The 17,695-nt window shown below is 35.3% G+C and overlaps 1 protein-coding gene across 1 annotated transcript; it reads left to right on the plus strand.

Annotated features, from left to right (window-relative positions):
• Positions 1-8,855: 8,855 nt before the first annotated feature.
• LOC110455518 lies at positions 8,856-17,288 on the plus strand. The gene is made up of 7 exons (XM_021505699.1): positions 8,856-8,892; positions 9,399-9,549; positions 13,611-13,862; positions 14,764-14,899; positions 15,184-15,243; positions 15,606-15,656; positions 15,949-17,288. Exons 2-7 carry the CDS (start codon positions 9,523-9,525, stop codon positions 16,122-16,124), a joined length of 702 nt encoding a protein of 233 aa, XP_021361374.1. The 5' UTR covers positions 8,856-8,892; positions 9,399-9,522; the 3' UTR covers positions 16,125-17,288.
• The last annotated feature ends 407 nt before the right edge of the window (positions 17,289-17,695 follow it).

Genomic DNA, 17,695 nt, shown 5'->3' on the forward strand with positions numbered 1-17,695 from the left:
TCATTCAAAGTGCCACCTCACTTGAATGCCACAGCACAGATACCGCAACACCCACCCCAGGCCATTTTATACTCCACCTGGGTTGTTGGAGTTGTGTGGGCAGGAGAAAAACACTTTCTCTGAATATTCCATGCGTACGGCGACTTCGGGGATCGAACCCCGGCCGCCTGCTTGGAAGGCCGGAGTGTTAACCACTCGACCAATCCGCATATATCAGGAAACTGGACAATCTGAATAACAGTATCAGAAATTCACCCTCATTAAATTCGTTCAAGTCAAATGTTAAAAAGTCCTTGTTGGTGAACAGTAATTCAAGTAAGAAGTTTGTTAGTTATGGTCTAGGAAATTAAATATTCTTCACTGTCGTCTTAGAAACCGAGCAAGCCCACTCAACTATGATCTTTTATAGCCAACCTAATAGATGTGGGCATCCCTGTGAAGATTCTTAGCATTTTTTACTTTTTTGGTCCTCTATATCAGAACTTACGTAGAATATTATATACAGATTTAGCATGGTATGATGGTGTTATTGATGTAAACTTACTCTGTAATGGTGACGCTAGTGTTTCTTCAGTGCAAAATTTTCTAGGTAGGTCGGGAGGATTTGTTTAATTCTGTTTCTCTATTTATACCCTCATCCCCCCTTCTCTCTCTCACTCTCTTTCACCCCCATTGATCTGCATAAATCTTGGGAGCAGTTCATTTTTGTGGATCACAACGCACGCCTACACGTTCACTGAAGTTTGAAGTTGTGGTTTACGAACGAAAAGGTATTTGTGGCTAACTTTGTCTTTTGGCACAATATTGAAACACTGCCCACATTACCCCTAAACATATGACACCAAAGAAATTCAAGCAAAGCATCGGATAATTAAAATGAAAGTTTCATTAAAAAAAGTCTTACATGGTTTCGCATAAATTGTACGTCTACTTGTGTGTGCTGGTAAACATCTATATTTGACATTATTTGTAAATTGTTGGGGTGTAACATTGGATTGACGTATTCTGGATTCTTGATTATGACCTGCTTGATGTAAATACATGTATGCAAAAGTTAGAATCCAAAACAAGCCGGTTTATCATAGGGCACGTGTTACGCCATCATTGATGTAAAACGGCAAACTTTTAAGTTAATGTAACATTTTTTCATCTTTTTATTTGATTAGGCAGAGTTGTAAAGACTTTGTGCCAGAAATTATTTCCCTATAATGGGGGAAAATAGGAAAGTCATTTCTAAAGAGGAGGGAGAGAGTCGGGAAGATGAGAAACCAGCAGTGTTCCGAAATTTAAGGAATTTTATATTATTGTTTTTGGTTGTAAACGATGACTGTGTGAGTGCATGTGTGTATGTGTTTCGGAGACGGCGTATGCGCGGATACCTCGGATCTGATGCCGGTTTTAATATAGTGCTATCTCCGAAGGCACCCAGCAGTGCATTCCGCCCGGTCATATTATACTGTCATCGGGTGAACTAGTTACTGCCATTTCTCTAAATGCTGAAAGCTAAACAGCGAAGAACAACTACCATTTTTAAGGACTTTATTATAATAAGGGGTCTAATTTCCATATTAATTAACTTAAAAGTGTTATATATGTCTTATTTAGTCCGTTATAATGTATATTACAAGACTATATATATAAATAGCTGGTATGTTTAGTATTTAAGAAAAATTGTATTTCACTTTTTTTTGATAATTTGTCACAACAGTAGTAACCAGTAAATATGACAATAACCTAAAATTGTTTTGTATGTCATATTTTGTCCGTTATAATGTATATTACAAGAATATATATATAGATAGGTGGTATGTTGAGTATTTTAGAAAATTTGAACATCACTTTTTTGATAATTTTACAAGGTGGGTTAAAAAGTTACCCCCAATTTTTGTATTTGGTCAACAACCGAATATTGAGTTGGGTCAGTTATAAGGCCTGATATTACACAGGTGTTCTACGGTCAGTCATAAAACCTCATATTACATCGGTGTTGTACGGTTAGTCACAAGGCCTCATATTACACCGGTGTTGTACGGTCAGTCATAAGGCCTCATATTACACCGATGTTGTGTGGTCAGCCATAAAAGATCATGATATTCATATTTTTTGAAATATTTTATTTTGAAATATTTAAACGGCTATTTGACCTTGACAGTGGAAGCAATGACATTGGATGGCTAGCCAAAATGACCGCTACATGAATTTCTACAATTGACCATATATATGTAAATATCAATATATTTATAGTATTTGAGATATTTCATGATGAAATATGCAAACGGCTGTTTGACCTTGACAGTGGAAGCAATGACCTTGAATGGCTAGCCAAAATGACCGCTACATGAATTTCTACAATTGACCTTATATATGTAAATATCAATATATTTATAGTCTTTGAGATATTGTCTGATAGGAAGTTAGTTGCCAAGATCAGAGTGTCCTCCCTTGTAAATATCCGCTATAAACAAGAGCTTTCAAGTGGGAAAAATTTGAAAAACCAAGTCGAGCACTTCTAGCGGTTCGGTAAGTATTTGGGTTTGCCTATATGTTAACCATATGTTATATAGACCATGCATTATTTGTGACAAAAAAGTATTACATGGATGCACAAGTACCAATGACCCTCGACGTCCTTGAAATATCACCAACACCGGAACACGTGTTATGTCAGTAGACTATTTAAATCTCCCCGAATAACTCGAAAACGGTAAATATTTTGTGTATGCATATATATTGAAGAATTGTAGATAATACATCAGTGATCATTTCTGTCAACATTTCAAGGTCGTTTAGTTTCAGTTGAAGGTCATTAAGGCGTAAACAAATAAGAATGTAAATGTCCTCATAATCTCCCAAATAACTTCTGAGAATATGCCCAATAATTTTCTAAAATGTTAAGTTCAGAGCTTGCCAGCTTTATGACATGTCATGTATTTGTGTCTGCGCATGTGCAACAAGGGCAGACAGCTGAAACATCCAATAAATTATTTTCTTTGTTAGGCCTATTGCATGCAGAACATGAAAATGTAAAGATATTAAGAATATAAGATGTTAAGTACAATTTTGCATTTCATCATATGACTGTTTTATGCATTCAGAACAAAAAAATCTTATATTATGAAATGATCTGAATTCTTTATTCCTTCAGTTAGATACCTGAAAATGATCGTATTTTTTTTGTTAAAATATTGCATGCAGAACATGAAAATGTAAAGATATCAAGAGTATCTTAGATATTGAGTAAAATTTGTCTGATATATGTACCTAAAACGTGACACCTATCCGTGATATTTTTATTTAGATTTTGTACAGTTTATTAAAAAACGAAGGATATTCAAAGAAGGCGTTCTACGAATATTGTATCGAAATCAATTAAACCTGCTTTAGAGTACTCAAAACATGTGTCGTCGATGAAGCAGAAGATGCTTAATCTTCAGGAACTATTCACCTTGTACTTTTTCCAGGGTCTCCATACAGGTCTATATTTTTGTTCATATTTTGCCCTTGTTTTACCGATTTTGAGATGGAACTACGATTTTGTTATTATCTGTTGTTTTATAAATAAAGATAGTTATTTAATAAACCAAATGTTTGTTTAATATGCATGGTAAGTAAAGTATGTAATTTGCAAAGGGTAACAATATGGGGGACTATTGTGACGTCACAGTGGAGTGGCCTCGTTTCGGGTCATGAGATATGCATAAATGAGAGATCAACACGTATGACCCCAAATTCGTATTATCGCAATAACACCAGGTCACGCGCGATGGGTATTGGTTATTATTTTACACCACTTCTTTTATCGAATTCACATTTTCATTTTTTATTTTTCGTTGCACAAATCATTTGATAAAAAATATGTAAGTTATACGGTCCATTTTTTTTTATACAGGAAACCTCGTATCAATCAGCAAAACCTCATGGAAGGGTATGCCAGACATACTTTCGATCCTCCAGGATTCGAAGTGAGGTATATTAATAATGAAAAAGGTATGGATAACTCCGAATTTTAAATTGATATATTGCAATATGTTATTTGAATTCTAACTAGATGTTATTTACTGTTAACACTTTCTATCAGAGGAACATCATAAAATACAAAATACTTGACATTCAATTGCTCTGTTGAAACAAAAACATACATAAGCAAATAAACAGTATAAATAAAGAACAAAAGACACAAATATATTCTTCTCTTGAAACGTAAGGAACAAATTAGTCACATCCTAAATCAAAATTTTAGGTCGTGGTGTTTTCGCCAAAAAAGATTTTTGGAAAGGAGATTTCCTCTTCCTATACAAAGGGAAACATCACCAGGAGGATCCAGGCTACGGAATATACGTCATGCAAGTTTGCCATAAAAGAAAAACAATTTGGTAATAATAATTGAAATAAGTTACCTTTTAGCATTGATAATAAGTATTTTTGCTTACAAAATATATAAAACAAAATTTACCCCCAATTGGAAGTAATAATTGATCGGATATCATTTTAATGGTAACAACAGACTTAATATGCAACAGTTTGAATCTAAACAAACATTAATTATTTAACACTGAATGTAAAACAATAAGCCCAAAGTTGGTGTCAAGTGATTATTAGATTAAAACTTTAAACAACTATGACAGATATGTTTTCGATTTGCCTTTGTAAGCAAGCTAATATGAGGTAAGGTTAACTCTCTTTCATAAATTTAAGTACTCATTTTGCAAATGCCTATGATTTCATTCATAACAAGTTACTAAAACGAAAAAAAGAAATCATAAGACGGCTTTATTCTTCATCAAAATACAGGATTGATGGTGATGAAGACGATGGGTCGCTCGGCAGGATGGCCAACGACGGCTACATTGATTCTAATGCCGTTATGAAATGCAGTGAAATTAATGGTCAAACCTTTGTCTCATTCTGGGCCCTGAAACATATAAAAATGTTTAATGAAATAAGTATTAGCTACAACAAAGGGGAACGGCAATATCATCCCTGGAGGATTGAGTAAGTGATAATGACGCTGTAACATAATTTGCTAGAAAAGAAAATTATTTGTCAATGCAATACATCAACAATGTCAAATTTTGGAGCATACCATACCCTTTTCTATTGATATGCAAATTATACACACATATATATATATATAACGAAATAGGGAAAAGTATGCTTGTTTTATGCATATACTGGAGATTAGATAATGAATTTTGTCGTTTTAACACTTAAAATCAGGATCCCTTCTCCAGTATATGCATAATAACAAGCGTACTATCCCCCACTTTGTCTCGTGTTTAAACCAAAACTCATGATCTAATCTCCAGTATATAAATAAAAACAAGCATGCTATCCCCATTCTAAAATAATTTGAGTCTAAAAGTTTTGTAAATATCGCAATTACAACATTTTTGTTCGAAATAGTCCCTCATATTTTCTTAGCCAATCAAAACGCTCCTTTGTAATATTGATGTCGAAGAAGCTCGACGAAGAAGGTAGATCGGAATATATCAATACGATTATCACCCTCGTTCGCTCCACCGATGTCACATGTTTGCATGTAATTATCATAAATGTCTCCAATGTCAACGTTGATCATCTGTCTCAACAAGGAAGATGGCCGCCATGTTTGAGATAGCGTCAGAATGATTGCCATGGTAACGACTTGTCATTTCATGAGTATATTGGGGTTTAGATCATGAAAATAATCCAATCCAAAAATAGTTACATCACTATTATTTTAGAATAACGAATAAATACTGCCTGCTGCATTATTCTGATTGTGAATACCAGTTCTCGAATTTACAGGAAAATATAGCAGAAGTATTTAATTAGTGCAAATGATAGTAACTTCAATGAATTTGAATATTTTGTTATAAATTTCAAGATACAAATAACAGGCTAATAAGAAAGTGGTCTTTAAAACAGTAATTCATCATCTGACTCATTCAAGATGAGAAGAAAAGCAGCAGATACCATAGAAGAGTGGGAAGAGCGGAGGAAATGGGTTGACGAGAATATTGGTAATAAATACATCATTATTTTTCTTGATTTACAATGAGATAACATGGGATCCCTTCTTATATCATTATTCATTTTTAAAGTATTTATATTTACGAACAAGCAAACGGTTTCTCATTATCAGCAGTATAAATATGCAACGCACAAACATGTACAATTTATTTAATACTGAGACATTTAAAAAAATAACTATTGTGTCCGACCACTGAACAGAACTATCATGAAAAAAATGAAGCAAAAGGTAAAAGGTTTTGAATTTCGCAATATTCAACTTTGTGCTTTTCTGAAAAAAATGAGTAAGGAAGAGGAGATGATGAGTAAGGAAGAGGAGATGAGTAAAGAAGAGGAGATGAGTAAGGAGATGAGTAAGGAAGAGCAGATGAGTAAGGAAGAGGAGATGGAAACTGAGGATGGTATGTATATTAATCGGTTATCAAGTGATTATTTAAGATCAATGTGTGTTAATCAATAATATTTCACAACGTTCGATGGATCCATATTTACATTGATTGTTAAAGTAGAATTTAAATAAGTATATTTATCATTAAAAAAAGTTGCTTCGACTTCAGCTTATTTAGTTGATATAGCCGACATCTGAAGAGCAATATCTTAACATTGCAGAACTAACCTTACCACATTTGGAGATAAGGCTCTGTTCGGTGGTTATAGAGAAATTGAGTAAGTATCCAAGATGTCATTTTCTTTTAATGTAATGAAGATCTAATATAATTACTACTCAATTTGAAATGCCATGCATATACAGGGTTACAAGGATATTTTGATACCAATCTTGGCAGTTTTTCAAAATTGCCTGATTGACATGTTTAAATAGATAGTGCTTGATCAATATGAACGATTAAGCACATCTAAAGGTGGTGGTCCGAGAACATCTCAGCCCACCTCACAAGCAGCCACAGGAGCCCGGAAAGATACACTTCTTTGTGTCTCCTTTACCAAACCCAATGCGATAGATCAACACCCCGGAGTATTACAGGCATAAAGCAAACCAGCTACTATCAAAAAGATATTTCTAATATTTCACTAACAACTGATTACAATCCGCCTCCATCTGGTCCGACCACCTCATCAGCTGCCACAGTAGCCCGCCGGAAAGGTAAACGTATAGGTTGGGTACTTATTTGTCTTTATGTTACCTTTACCAAACCTAATGCGATAGATCAACACCCCGGATTATTACAGGCATAAGGCAAACCAGCTACTATCAAAACGATATTTCAAATATTCAGTCACAACTGATCAAAATCAGTCGACATTTGCCCCGACCACCTTACCAGCCGTCAACTATTACAAATGGACTCCACTTCTTTATCATGTTCCTTAAAGTGTGTTCTGAACTTTCGACCTGTTTCTCCTATGAATACTGAATTAAAGTTCTTAATGAAGAATTGTGATTCAGTATACGTAGGTTTAGAGTTATTGACCAAAGCTGACAGAATATCAGCGAAACTGTATGCGTTAGAACATCGTTGTTGCATATTTCTTATCATTCCTGTTAAACACATTTCGTCACTAAGATATTTCTAATATATTTATTTGCAATTTTATTAAAATCCATCTTAGATTACGATTATGTTGATATATCGGTATTTTCTTTGTTGTTTTTGTTGTTTTTGATTAAATAAATTTGCTTATAGACCAGCCATTAATGAGTGTATCATCCGTCACCCCCCCCCCCCCCCCCCCCCCCCCCCAAAAAAAACCCCAGGCAGTAGCAAAAAAGGTACAATTAATTATAGATTTGCTTATTAGATGTCTGTGTGTCTCCGATACTAATCCTTTTTTGACAGATAAAGGTTCCTCAGATGATGATAATGATAATGAGCGTAATAGAATTATTGTAAAACTTGATGTATATAAAATTGTTTTCATTCAATAACCGCCGTTCGTTATCAGATTGTTTTTCAGGAAATTGTATACCAAAAGCAAATCTTACACAGAAAGTTACTCGAATAGTCCTATTTACCAACTGGTTAATTTGTAACGCATCGAATTGATGTGTTATCTTTTGCCGTTGAATTTCAAACTAATCTCACTTTTAGCGGTTGTTATGTCTTATTGAAATTTTTTGCTTGCATCTCTCTTTTCTGGAACACCTTGTCCTATTTTCCTTCTACTTTATCAGGGGGTCTCCGTGTAAATGTTTCCTTTGTTAATATTTTCTCTTGTTTAATTGCATTTGACTTCATATTACGATTATGTTCATAAATTGGTATTTTTGTTGTTGTTTTTGATTAAATAAATTTGCTTATAGACCAGCCACCAATGAGGGTATCATCCGTCAACCCCCCCAAAAAAAACCAGGCAGTAGCAAAAAAAGGTACAATTATAGATTTGCTTATTAAATGTCTGTGTGTCTCCGATACCAATCCTTTTTTGACAGATCAGGATTCCGCAGATGATGATATTGACAATAAGCGTAATAGAATAATTGTAAAACTGATGTATATAAAATTGTTTTCATTCAATAACCATCGTTCGTTGTCAGATTGTTTTCTATGGAATTGTATACCAAAAGCAAATCTTACAAAGAAAGTTACTTGAAGAGTCGCATCACAATACTATGTTATCTTTTGTCGTTGAATTTCAAATTAATTATAATGGTTGTTATGTCTTTATTGAAAGTTTGTGCATGCAACTCTCCCATTACAGGGGTTGGGTATTCAAATGTTGAATCAAATTGAGTTGTGACGCATATTTGAAAGAACTTCAAAGTGAAAGCGTTAATCTGTTGAATGGTTTAACTCATGTTTTCAGAAAAAAAATGAAGGCAATGTGCCCAGAGTGTGGCGTCCAGAAAGCCTGTGTGGCCGACGACCTTAGAAAAATACACCACTGGGAGACGGAGAGGGCGAGCCGATGGCGCTATGTATCGTTAGTATTTGAACAATTAACAATGTTACAGTCGTTTATTAATGTAAGGCGATCAATCTTGTACATATAGTAAAGATGCAGCACTAAATATAATATATTTGGCAGAAAAAAATTCAATAATAGACCAGTAAAATTTGCCATTGGCTGTGTGTACAAAGCTGTTATTTTAGCTGCAGCTTGACTTTGGTTAGCAACAGACAGTGGAGTTATTTGCCCGAGTTGGAGGAGTTTTGGAGCTGCTGTGGTAAGGTCAATTGTAGCGGATTCCTTCCTGCATAATCTAGTTGAAGTGCGTTCGTTTTAATACCGGCAGTACGATTAAGTTGTACATAATACACACAGTGCACCAGTACCACCTGCAAATTACCTTATATTTTGTATGGTGATACTATACTGTATAACTCGTGATAACTATGATCAAATGTGGGTTGAAGTTTACATATATCGTTCTCCTAGAACAAAAAAGTTTTATTTTAAGAACATTTATCAAAATTCCTTTATTTCAGGCCCGAGTCTCAAGGGTCCAGGAGAAAAGTGAAATGTCCCCTCCTTGGGTGTGTATCTTTTATCCAGCAACCGAGGAGCTAAAACCTGGATCTCCTGCCTACAGAAAGGCTGTTGAGATGCTAAATGCAGACAGAGGCCTGGGAAAGAAGGGTTAGTATCTTGTATTAATTACGCTCTTCATGGAACAATCTTTTGGGAAAATGCTGCACACGGAAAAAACCCAGTTTCTGTTTATTCATAAATCGTGGAACAAACGAGTGTACGATACACACCTTCCTTTTTCCTTTATTAGTGTGTGCGCATGCAATTACCAAATGTAGTGGCCTCAAGTTAAAAATACACGGGTGAATGACTCGCGAAGGGTTTGATAGGTAGTAGTGCTCCCAGGGAAACAAGAACAATGTCCACAGAGGATAGTCAACAATTACATAAAATACATGTATAGATCATTGGCCAAAAGAATCGTTTTTTGTTTATTGACAGGCAGATAGATTTATATACTTTTTCGAGTGTGCTTATATTTCACTTTTATTCAAGACCTGTATCATTCGCGAATTCAAATTTTATCGCTAATATACATTTGCTGATGTAATGCATATATAGATAACCGGTTTCAGTGACTCCTTGCGAAATCACGTAATCACGAATAGGACAATGGGTGTCGCGAAATAAAGTACTCGAGAAAATAAAGTGATTTGCAGGTGGGGTAAAAAGCACTGCCACATTGGTACAATACAAGACAATGGTTGGCATGATTTTTGCGGAATTGAAGTGCAGCTGGAAAGAGCTGTTCCAGCCTGGTAAGGAGAAATGACATTTAAATTAACCCTAAGATATACGGCGCTGAATTATAAAAGTAACAAATGCTATTTTAACTTCAAAATAGACGCGGTTTTGCAATATTTATGTATTATATTGGTAGAAACGTAATGATTAAGAAGATGTATACACAATTTTGATTGCTCCTTGAAGAAAAATGACCGGTTTGTTGCCGAAATAATTGGATTAGATTCAAAGTCCGTGCCGAAATGTAAATTGAAATGTAGTTGGGATTTATGTATGGGAGCATCATAAAGTTCATCAAAACATGTATGTTGTATCATGTAAATCATCAATGCCCATCACGTGGGAATAATAGAAAATTAATTATATGAAAACGAATTAGTCACCGTATACGGAAGCAATTAAGTACAATAAATCAACCTTACTATATAACAAATAATTTCAAATCATCTCGCAGACAGGTGGGAAAAATCATCCAGGCATATTGGTCTGCTAAAGGGTTTTGTAAACAAGGTAATTGAACCATTCGGTAATTAGCGTCATTGCTATGATGCTAGTCGGACTAATTAGTGATCAAGACAGTGGTGGAAAGGAAAAATAGGGGTTTGAGAGAGTTTTTCAACACAAAACAATAATTTGATATTGACGACAGCATTTTATCAACTTCAAATATTATTTCACTCCGTCTAAAATAGTGTGTACTCTGTAGAAAATGTCTTGCAGCAAGCACGCTGACACATAAAATAAAAATAAAATAAATAAAAACTCTGCTTATATAGTCTCACCTTTTTCAAATTTTCAAATGTCATCTTTATAACAAATATTTTACTTCAGCCTAACTTAACGAACAAAATGACACTTTATCATCAATGTCACTTAGCTCAGAGACGTCTATACTCTGAGCCAAATCAATAGACACCTTGGGAAACAGGTCATATTCCTACGCACTACAACTACTACGTTTGTAAACAAAATAGCTGACCGAATTACTGTTTGCATTGAAAGCAGAGGCAGGGGCACTGGGAGAATAAAATACACAAACGAGTTTAATAAATTCAATATTATATAAACATTATAGTGTTAGCTTCACACAAGTTCAACATCTGCATGTTCAAATTCCACTCGAACTTCTCCGTCATACACACAATCAATGGCGAACACGTGTAACCGGTCAACTTCAACAGTGTTCCAGTTTCATGGCGGATTCAAAAGTATATTTTCTGGCTCAGTGACAGGCGGTAACATCGAGGTTCACATCAACAACCCTCTCCGAAGAAATGGGCTTGTGTTATAGAGAGTGACAATCACTCTAGTCCCTGCAAACTTTTCAAANTCCAGCCTTCAAGCGGGTTCAGGAAAGTGAGATGGCTCCTGGCACTCTTACGAGTTATATACATGCCCTAAAAGCCTTTCTGAGGTTTTTAATGACCCAAAGGCCGATTACCATCAGGGACAGTGGCGTTGAGCTGTCATCATTTGCAACTACAGTTCAGGGCATCGAGGAGTGGCAGAAAAGTTTGGCAAAAGAAGCATCCTCCCGGCTCAACAAAGTCAAAGAAAAACAGATGGGTATGTACAATTCTGCCCTAGGGCAAAAATAGATGGTAATGGACCCCCTGCAACACCCACCCTTTTTCATATTGTTTGCGATGATATGCTACAACAAATGATATTTTGAGAAAGATGTACTTGTGTAATTATGAGTTTATAATTGTCTGGAATATACGGTTGCTTTGAAGAGTGAAATACCAATTAAAAAGAATCCAAAGAAGGAACAGACAAATGAAGTTGAAGTTATGCTGTCCCAGCAATATTCTTGTTTATACAAAAGTTATAGGTTTATGAGGAAATTCGGTGAAAAACCTTTCGTTGAATGGCCGGTAAAATTAGACAGGGGAGACATAGAAGGAAAGGATAGGGAGGAGAGACAGGGGAGAAAAGAAGGAAACAAAAACGCATTTTGTATGTGAACTCCCGCGACATGTTGCCTCGATTTGGAGAAAGTGTATTTTCTCATTGTAGTAAACTAATTGTTGCACCATTTCAAGNTGAATCTTACACTTCATGTGATATTGAATTTATTAAACTCGTTCAATAAATTCAATAATACATGAACACTCGTGTAAAATTCTCTATGTATAGAAAGGGAGGTGATGAAAAAGTAAGTAGCAGCCTTATATGTTTTACCAAGGACTTACACAATCGTAAACGATGTATACGTAACATTCGGATTTAGTCAAGCTAAACTTACTTTTTTTGACGTTCTGGGGTTTAAATATATGATGGATTCAAGTTGACCTTTAAAATCAAACAATTAATTTAGCAGTTAAGTATTTGTTTAATTCGATAACCAAAGAGCTTAAAAGAGTAGACTTTATCAACAAATCAGAGGTATTGTTGTTCTGGATGGAACTGTATTATTTTTAAGCATTGAACTGTTTTTGTATGGTATTTCAAATAGATCATAAATACCATACAAAAACAGTTCAATACTTATATTTACGTTTTCTCTGCCACTTATGTTCTTTTTAACTTATAAATTATATTTAAAATTAAAAATGACCGCCTTATCGACAGTCCACACAATTTCGTTCAATAGTTTGAACAGCGTATTGTCGCGTGCTGATTGGCAAACAGAGTAGTACTTTGAAATTTTAACAAACACTTCAATTTTATTCCACAATTCAGTATCAATATAATTGCGTATGATATGTCTATAGGGCGATTTAAGTTTATCAATTGAACTCTGACCTGAAAGTTAGATTTGAAATTGTTTCGATTTTTCCCCGGAACAAGTTTCGCGCATGGACAAATACAGTGAACACCGTAAATCCGACCTTGCCCTCCACGAGGGAGTTATTTTTGGAAGTTAATTCGAACTTTTCTCTTTGCTCATTTTGTGAAGAATCCAGGCGTGAATGTATTTGTTGATTGAAAGGGAACCTGACATGTCGTCAGAAACTGAGGAACCGTGGATGCGAGACGCGTGAAACTGATAGCGTTTGAAGTGAGTGATCTTGCGACGGATCACACGTTCGTTACAAATGTCTGAAATGTTTATGTGTGATGTGAGTCATATCAGTAGGTCTGTTACATATGTGTTTCACATGTGCATCATCGTAATCCTAACCCTTTAAGAAGGAACAGCAAACGTGTACAGGTCTGCATTTTTCCATCTCTGTTCATTGTGTCTGTGTTTAAATTGTAATACAACAATTGTTTTACAAAACAATCCCAGCATTGGTACCGTCACATACAATCCTACTAACAACCACATCTTGACCAGAACAGACATATTTCTTGCCTGAGATCTTACCCACCCGAAACACCTTATTTAACCGTCTTTATAGAGGTTCAATCCATAAACTGCTAACAGCTGTTCACGTTGTGTTATGTTCTCGTTGCTGCAAGTATATCTTTTTTTGAAGGTGAAAACTAACAAAACCTCAAAAACGTATGGCGACGCCCACCTAGTCGTGGACAAGGAAGTTGAGGGCCTCATGTCCCAAATTAAGAGATGGAGGCCGACGCCAGAAGGAGAGGATTATTTTTTTCTCACATCAAATGGTCGGCAAATGACCAGTTCAACTGTCTGCCAGGACCTGGAGCGGTGCGGACAGCTAGTTGGCTGGAACCGTCCGGAGTCAGCCACTAGCTTACGCCAATTCGCCGCCACTGTGGTAAAATATCTATTTACTATTGATATTTCCTCGCAATTGCCGATCGTATTTTGAACTTTCCTGTTTTTTTTATTGGCTTTGAACTTTGTAACCAAGGATTGTCTAGCATAAAACTAAATGTCTGGGTGTAGATAGAAATCGTTGATATTTAGAATAAGAGTTAATCGTGTAACGTAGGTTGAAATTTGTATTTTTTTACATGAGGGTATACTTGTAGCTATTTATTGTTATAATAAATAATTGAATTTTAGTGATTCTTTTTTATTTTGTTGGCATTAACCAGGTTTATATCTGACCGTAACACCCATTTACATCTTTTGACCAAGATATTGTCCGATTTTGATAAAAAAAAAAAAGTGTAACATAGGGGTAGTCTGACTTCAGAAACACAATTGTGAGGTCTTTTTTACTGATTCGGCAAAATTGCCGCCAAAGGGGGGCTTCTGATTGGTTGATACTTATATAGTGTCCGATTCTTATGAGAGTTGGCATACAGGTGTTCTCTGACATCAGAAACACAACAGTGAGGTTCGTTTTCTTAATAAACAAAATGGCCGCCAACTGGATTTTTCTGATTGGTCGATATTTAGATGTTGTTCGATTTTGATGTATCGTGACACTATAAACGCAACTGCAACTTCCATTTTACTGCTTAAAAAATGGCCGCAAACTAGAAAACTAATGGTGATGTCCATTTTCTGTTGAAACAACAATGGCTACCCTAAAGAGACGACTGATGTGGTAAAATTTAATATTGACAAATTTCGATCAAATTTGTGATCTTTTCCTACTAAAGGGTCGTTTGGGGGATTTCTGTTATAGTTCCAATCACATCTAAAACTTTTTATACTTGAAATTAAGACCGAGGTATCAAGTCTAAAATGAATCTTTTTATTCACAGATCAGCAAATATCCAGAAACTGTTAGAAAGACAGTAGCCGGGCACATGTTCCATAGCCAAGCTACCCAAGAAAAATACCATATTCTTCAACAGAAGGAGGACCAGGCGAGAGAGGCTTACTCTCTACTAAATGTTGGTAAGTTAACTTTGTTGGGATAAATTGGCCCTCTTTAATTCTGAGTCATCTGATTTTGTTCCATCCCGATCATCCATATGATTATTTAGACGGACCAGAATGCATCTGACAATGGCAACACAGTCATTCATACGCAGTTAGGTATAACTACACGAAAACATTTCAAGGAACGAACCGGATTACAATTTCCTTATAGAGTCAATTATTTATCTCTGACGTGACAGGAACAGGATTGGTTAGGCCGGTTTGTTTATTTACAGCTTTTGACTTTCGTTCTTTTCTAGCTCGAGGATCGACCACCAAAACAGCAAGACCAGCCTTACCTGCAACCGAGGCACCAACAGGTATTTATTGTTCATAGCTATTATTCCTTGGGTATACCTTGATCAACATTATGACTCATGGTTGAGTTGCGTGCAAAAAATACATCGAATTTTCTTAGATTTTAGCCATGTAATCTTTATTTTCAACTAAATACAGAATTCCCATACTGCATAAACTATTATCTTTACAAAGCAAACAAAAGAGAGGGTGCTAGCGTATATACTTGACGAAAACATTCAATGATTAGACACGGATTACAGTTTCTTTAAAGAATAAATTATTTCTCTTTGATGTAACCAGAGACGTATAATACATTGTATTATACGTCTCTGATGTAACGGGAGCAGTATCGTCGTTTTATTTACAACTTGTTCTTTTCTAGCTCAAGATTCCACAGAAGCTGAAGACAAAACACCGTCAACAGCTATATATGGTAATACTTCTCACATACATGTATGATGTCATTTATAAACCCTGTCCAGGCATATCGGTGTACTATCTAACCCTATCCTGTTTGCATAGGTATAGCAACGTACTATGTCCCGAGTAGATGAAATGGCTGAAGGATTCCCAGTCAATGTTGATATATATAATGTTGTCAAAATTCTTGTCGCGATATGAAATATTTAATACATTCCTTCCTTTAATCTACTATGTAAATTATCATGTGATTGCTTCTGTAACGTCAACAGTGTATTTACCTGGAGAATATTATGCTTTTCCAGCTTCTAAAAGAAAAGCCGGCTGGACGGCACAGGAGGAGGGCCAGCCGAGGAAGCTGTTTGGACCAGCTATAGGTTCAAGCCTCCGGATGTCGGCGATCAGGGAAAGCGTTGGAAACTTGTTAAACAATTCCACCATCCAGCAGATCCGGGATAAAATCAAAGTTATGAAAAAGTAACTTATGTAAGGGTTAGGATTATAAGTATAAGTCCTAGGGTCAGTTATCACCTGATTCCAATTTAGACCTAATGTCATGCTCGGCTGGGTTTATTCCTGTGCTTCCTCATGCATGAAGCAGAAGCATATGAGAACATTCAGTGCGGGACAAATTCTATTTACAATTTGGACAAATGATTTCTCACCTAGTGCACCCTATCAATGGGAGCACGCTGTCCTATGTCAATAAAAGGCCAGTTTTAACGGGACAGCACCACCTTGGGGTCAGAGGTCAGTGGTGTTTGTTTAAGTTACTGAAGCAGATGGTCAGCTTGATGTTAAAGACGGCTAATAAAACAAAATTGTCATTGACGTTCTCTCCTTCAGTGGCTGAAGAGTTCCGCCAAAGATTGATATCACTATAATTAGATATGTTGTACATAACTATCTAGTAACGGACACAATATGAATATGTACGAATTGGACCGATGATTTTATTTCTCGTACATATAAAATATAATCAATACACATTTTATTTTGCAGTAATATATTTGTTCATCCATTATACTTGGTAATTAGGTTCTGCACATTTTGGTAAAGAGAAAAGCAGTGGTGAAGTCCATAGAAAGTTATATACAATGATATGATCACAAAATAAATTGCTTAAAATTCCGATTACATTTCTTTTATATACTGTCTAAAGTTCTACTGCCTATTATGTACTTAAATATTATTAGATATTTACATGATATTTACAGGTTATAATACAAAACATAGAGTGGGTGGGGGAAGGGGGATAACTCCAACAACATAGTTTATTAATTAGATTCAGTCTGCAATATACAATAATTATAAAGGTAAGATATATTACATGTTGGTTATACACCGCTTATAGTATACAAGATATGCTATCAGATTGAAGACCGCACAGTCCTTGTGTTACGTTTAGGTCTTCAACTTAACACTGTACAGGATCCAGAGCAAATATAATTGCGGTAAAAATTTAAAGTAATGCATTTGAGTATATATATGGTAAAATTGCAGATCTTAAGTATGTACACTAGAAATTGAAAATATAAGGAGTACGGGGCAATATAAGAGGAAAGCCGTCGATAGGCCGTTAAACATAAACAAACAAACAAACAAACAAACAAAAGAGGAAAGCTTAATGATATCATGATAACCAGCCAGAGATGCACTTTTGTACGAATGAATGTTGTTTTTATAAATAAGTGTTATTATCTACAAATATATAAATATGTATGTATATATATTAATTTGAACATGAGTGGAGTTGTCTGCTATTGTATTCGATATTTTACAAATCTTTTAGTTTTAACTATATATTTTAGGACAGAGCTAAGAATTTCCATATTTACAACTTCGTTACATATTTGACCGCCACATAATATGTTGGTGAAATGAAAATGGTTATGGTTTTCAATAAGTTCAAGTTCATTTTTTAGTAATGCTCTTTGGACTGAAAACAGGGGACAATAAAGAAAACAATGCGAGACAATTTCATGGTTTCAATCACAAGCACATATAGGATTATCTTTAAATGATTAATATATAGGTCAGAATTTAAGCTGC

Source organism: Mizuhopecten yessoensis, unplaced genomic scaffold (genome assembly GCF_002113885.1).
Source record: "Mizuhopecten yessoensis strain PY_sf001 unplaced genomic scaffold, ASM211388v2 scaffold8233, whole genome shotgun sequence".
Classification (NCBI taxonomy): Eukaryota; Metazoa; Mollusca; class Bivalvia; order Pectinida; family Pectinidae; genus Mizuhopecten; species Mizuhopecten yessoensis.

Coding starts and splice junctions, on each gene's coding strand:
- LOC110455518 (XM_021505699.1), top strand. CDS start 9,523: ATGCAGACAGAGGCCTGGGAAAGAAGG. Junction 13,863..14,763: donor GCCAATTCGCCGCCACTGTG/GTAAAATATCTA, acceptor TTTTATTCACAG/ATCAGCAAATATCCAGAAAC. Junction 15,244..15,605: donor TGCAACCGAGGCACCAACAG/GTATTTATTGTT, acceptor GTTCTTTTCTAG/CTCAAGATTCCACAGAAGCT.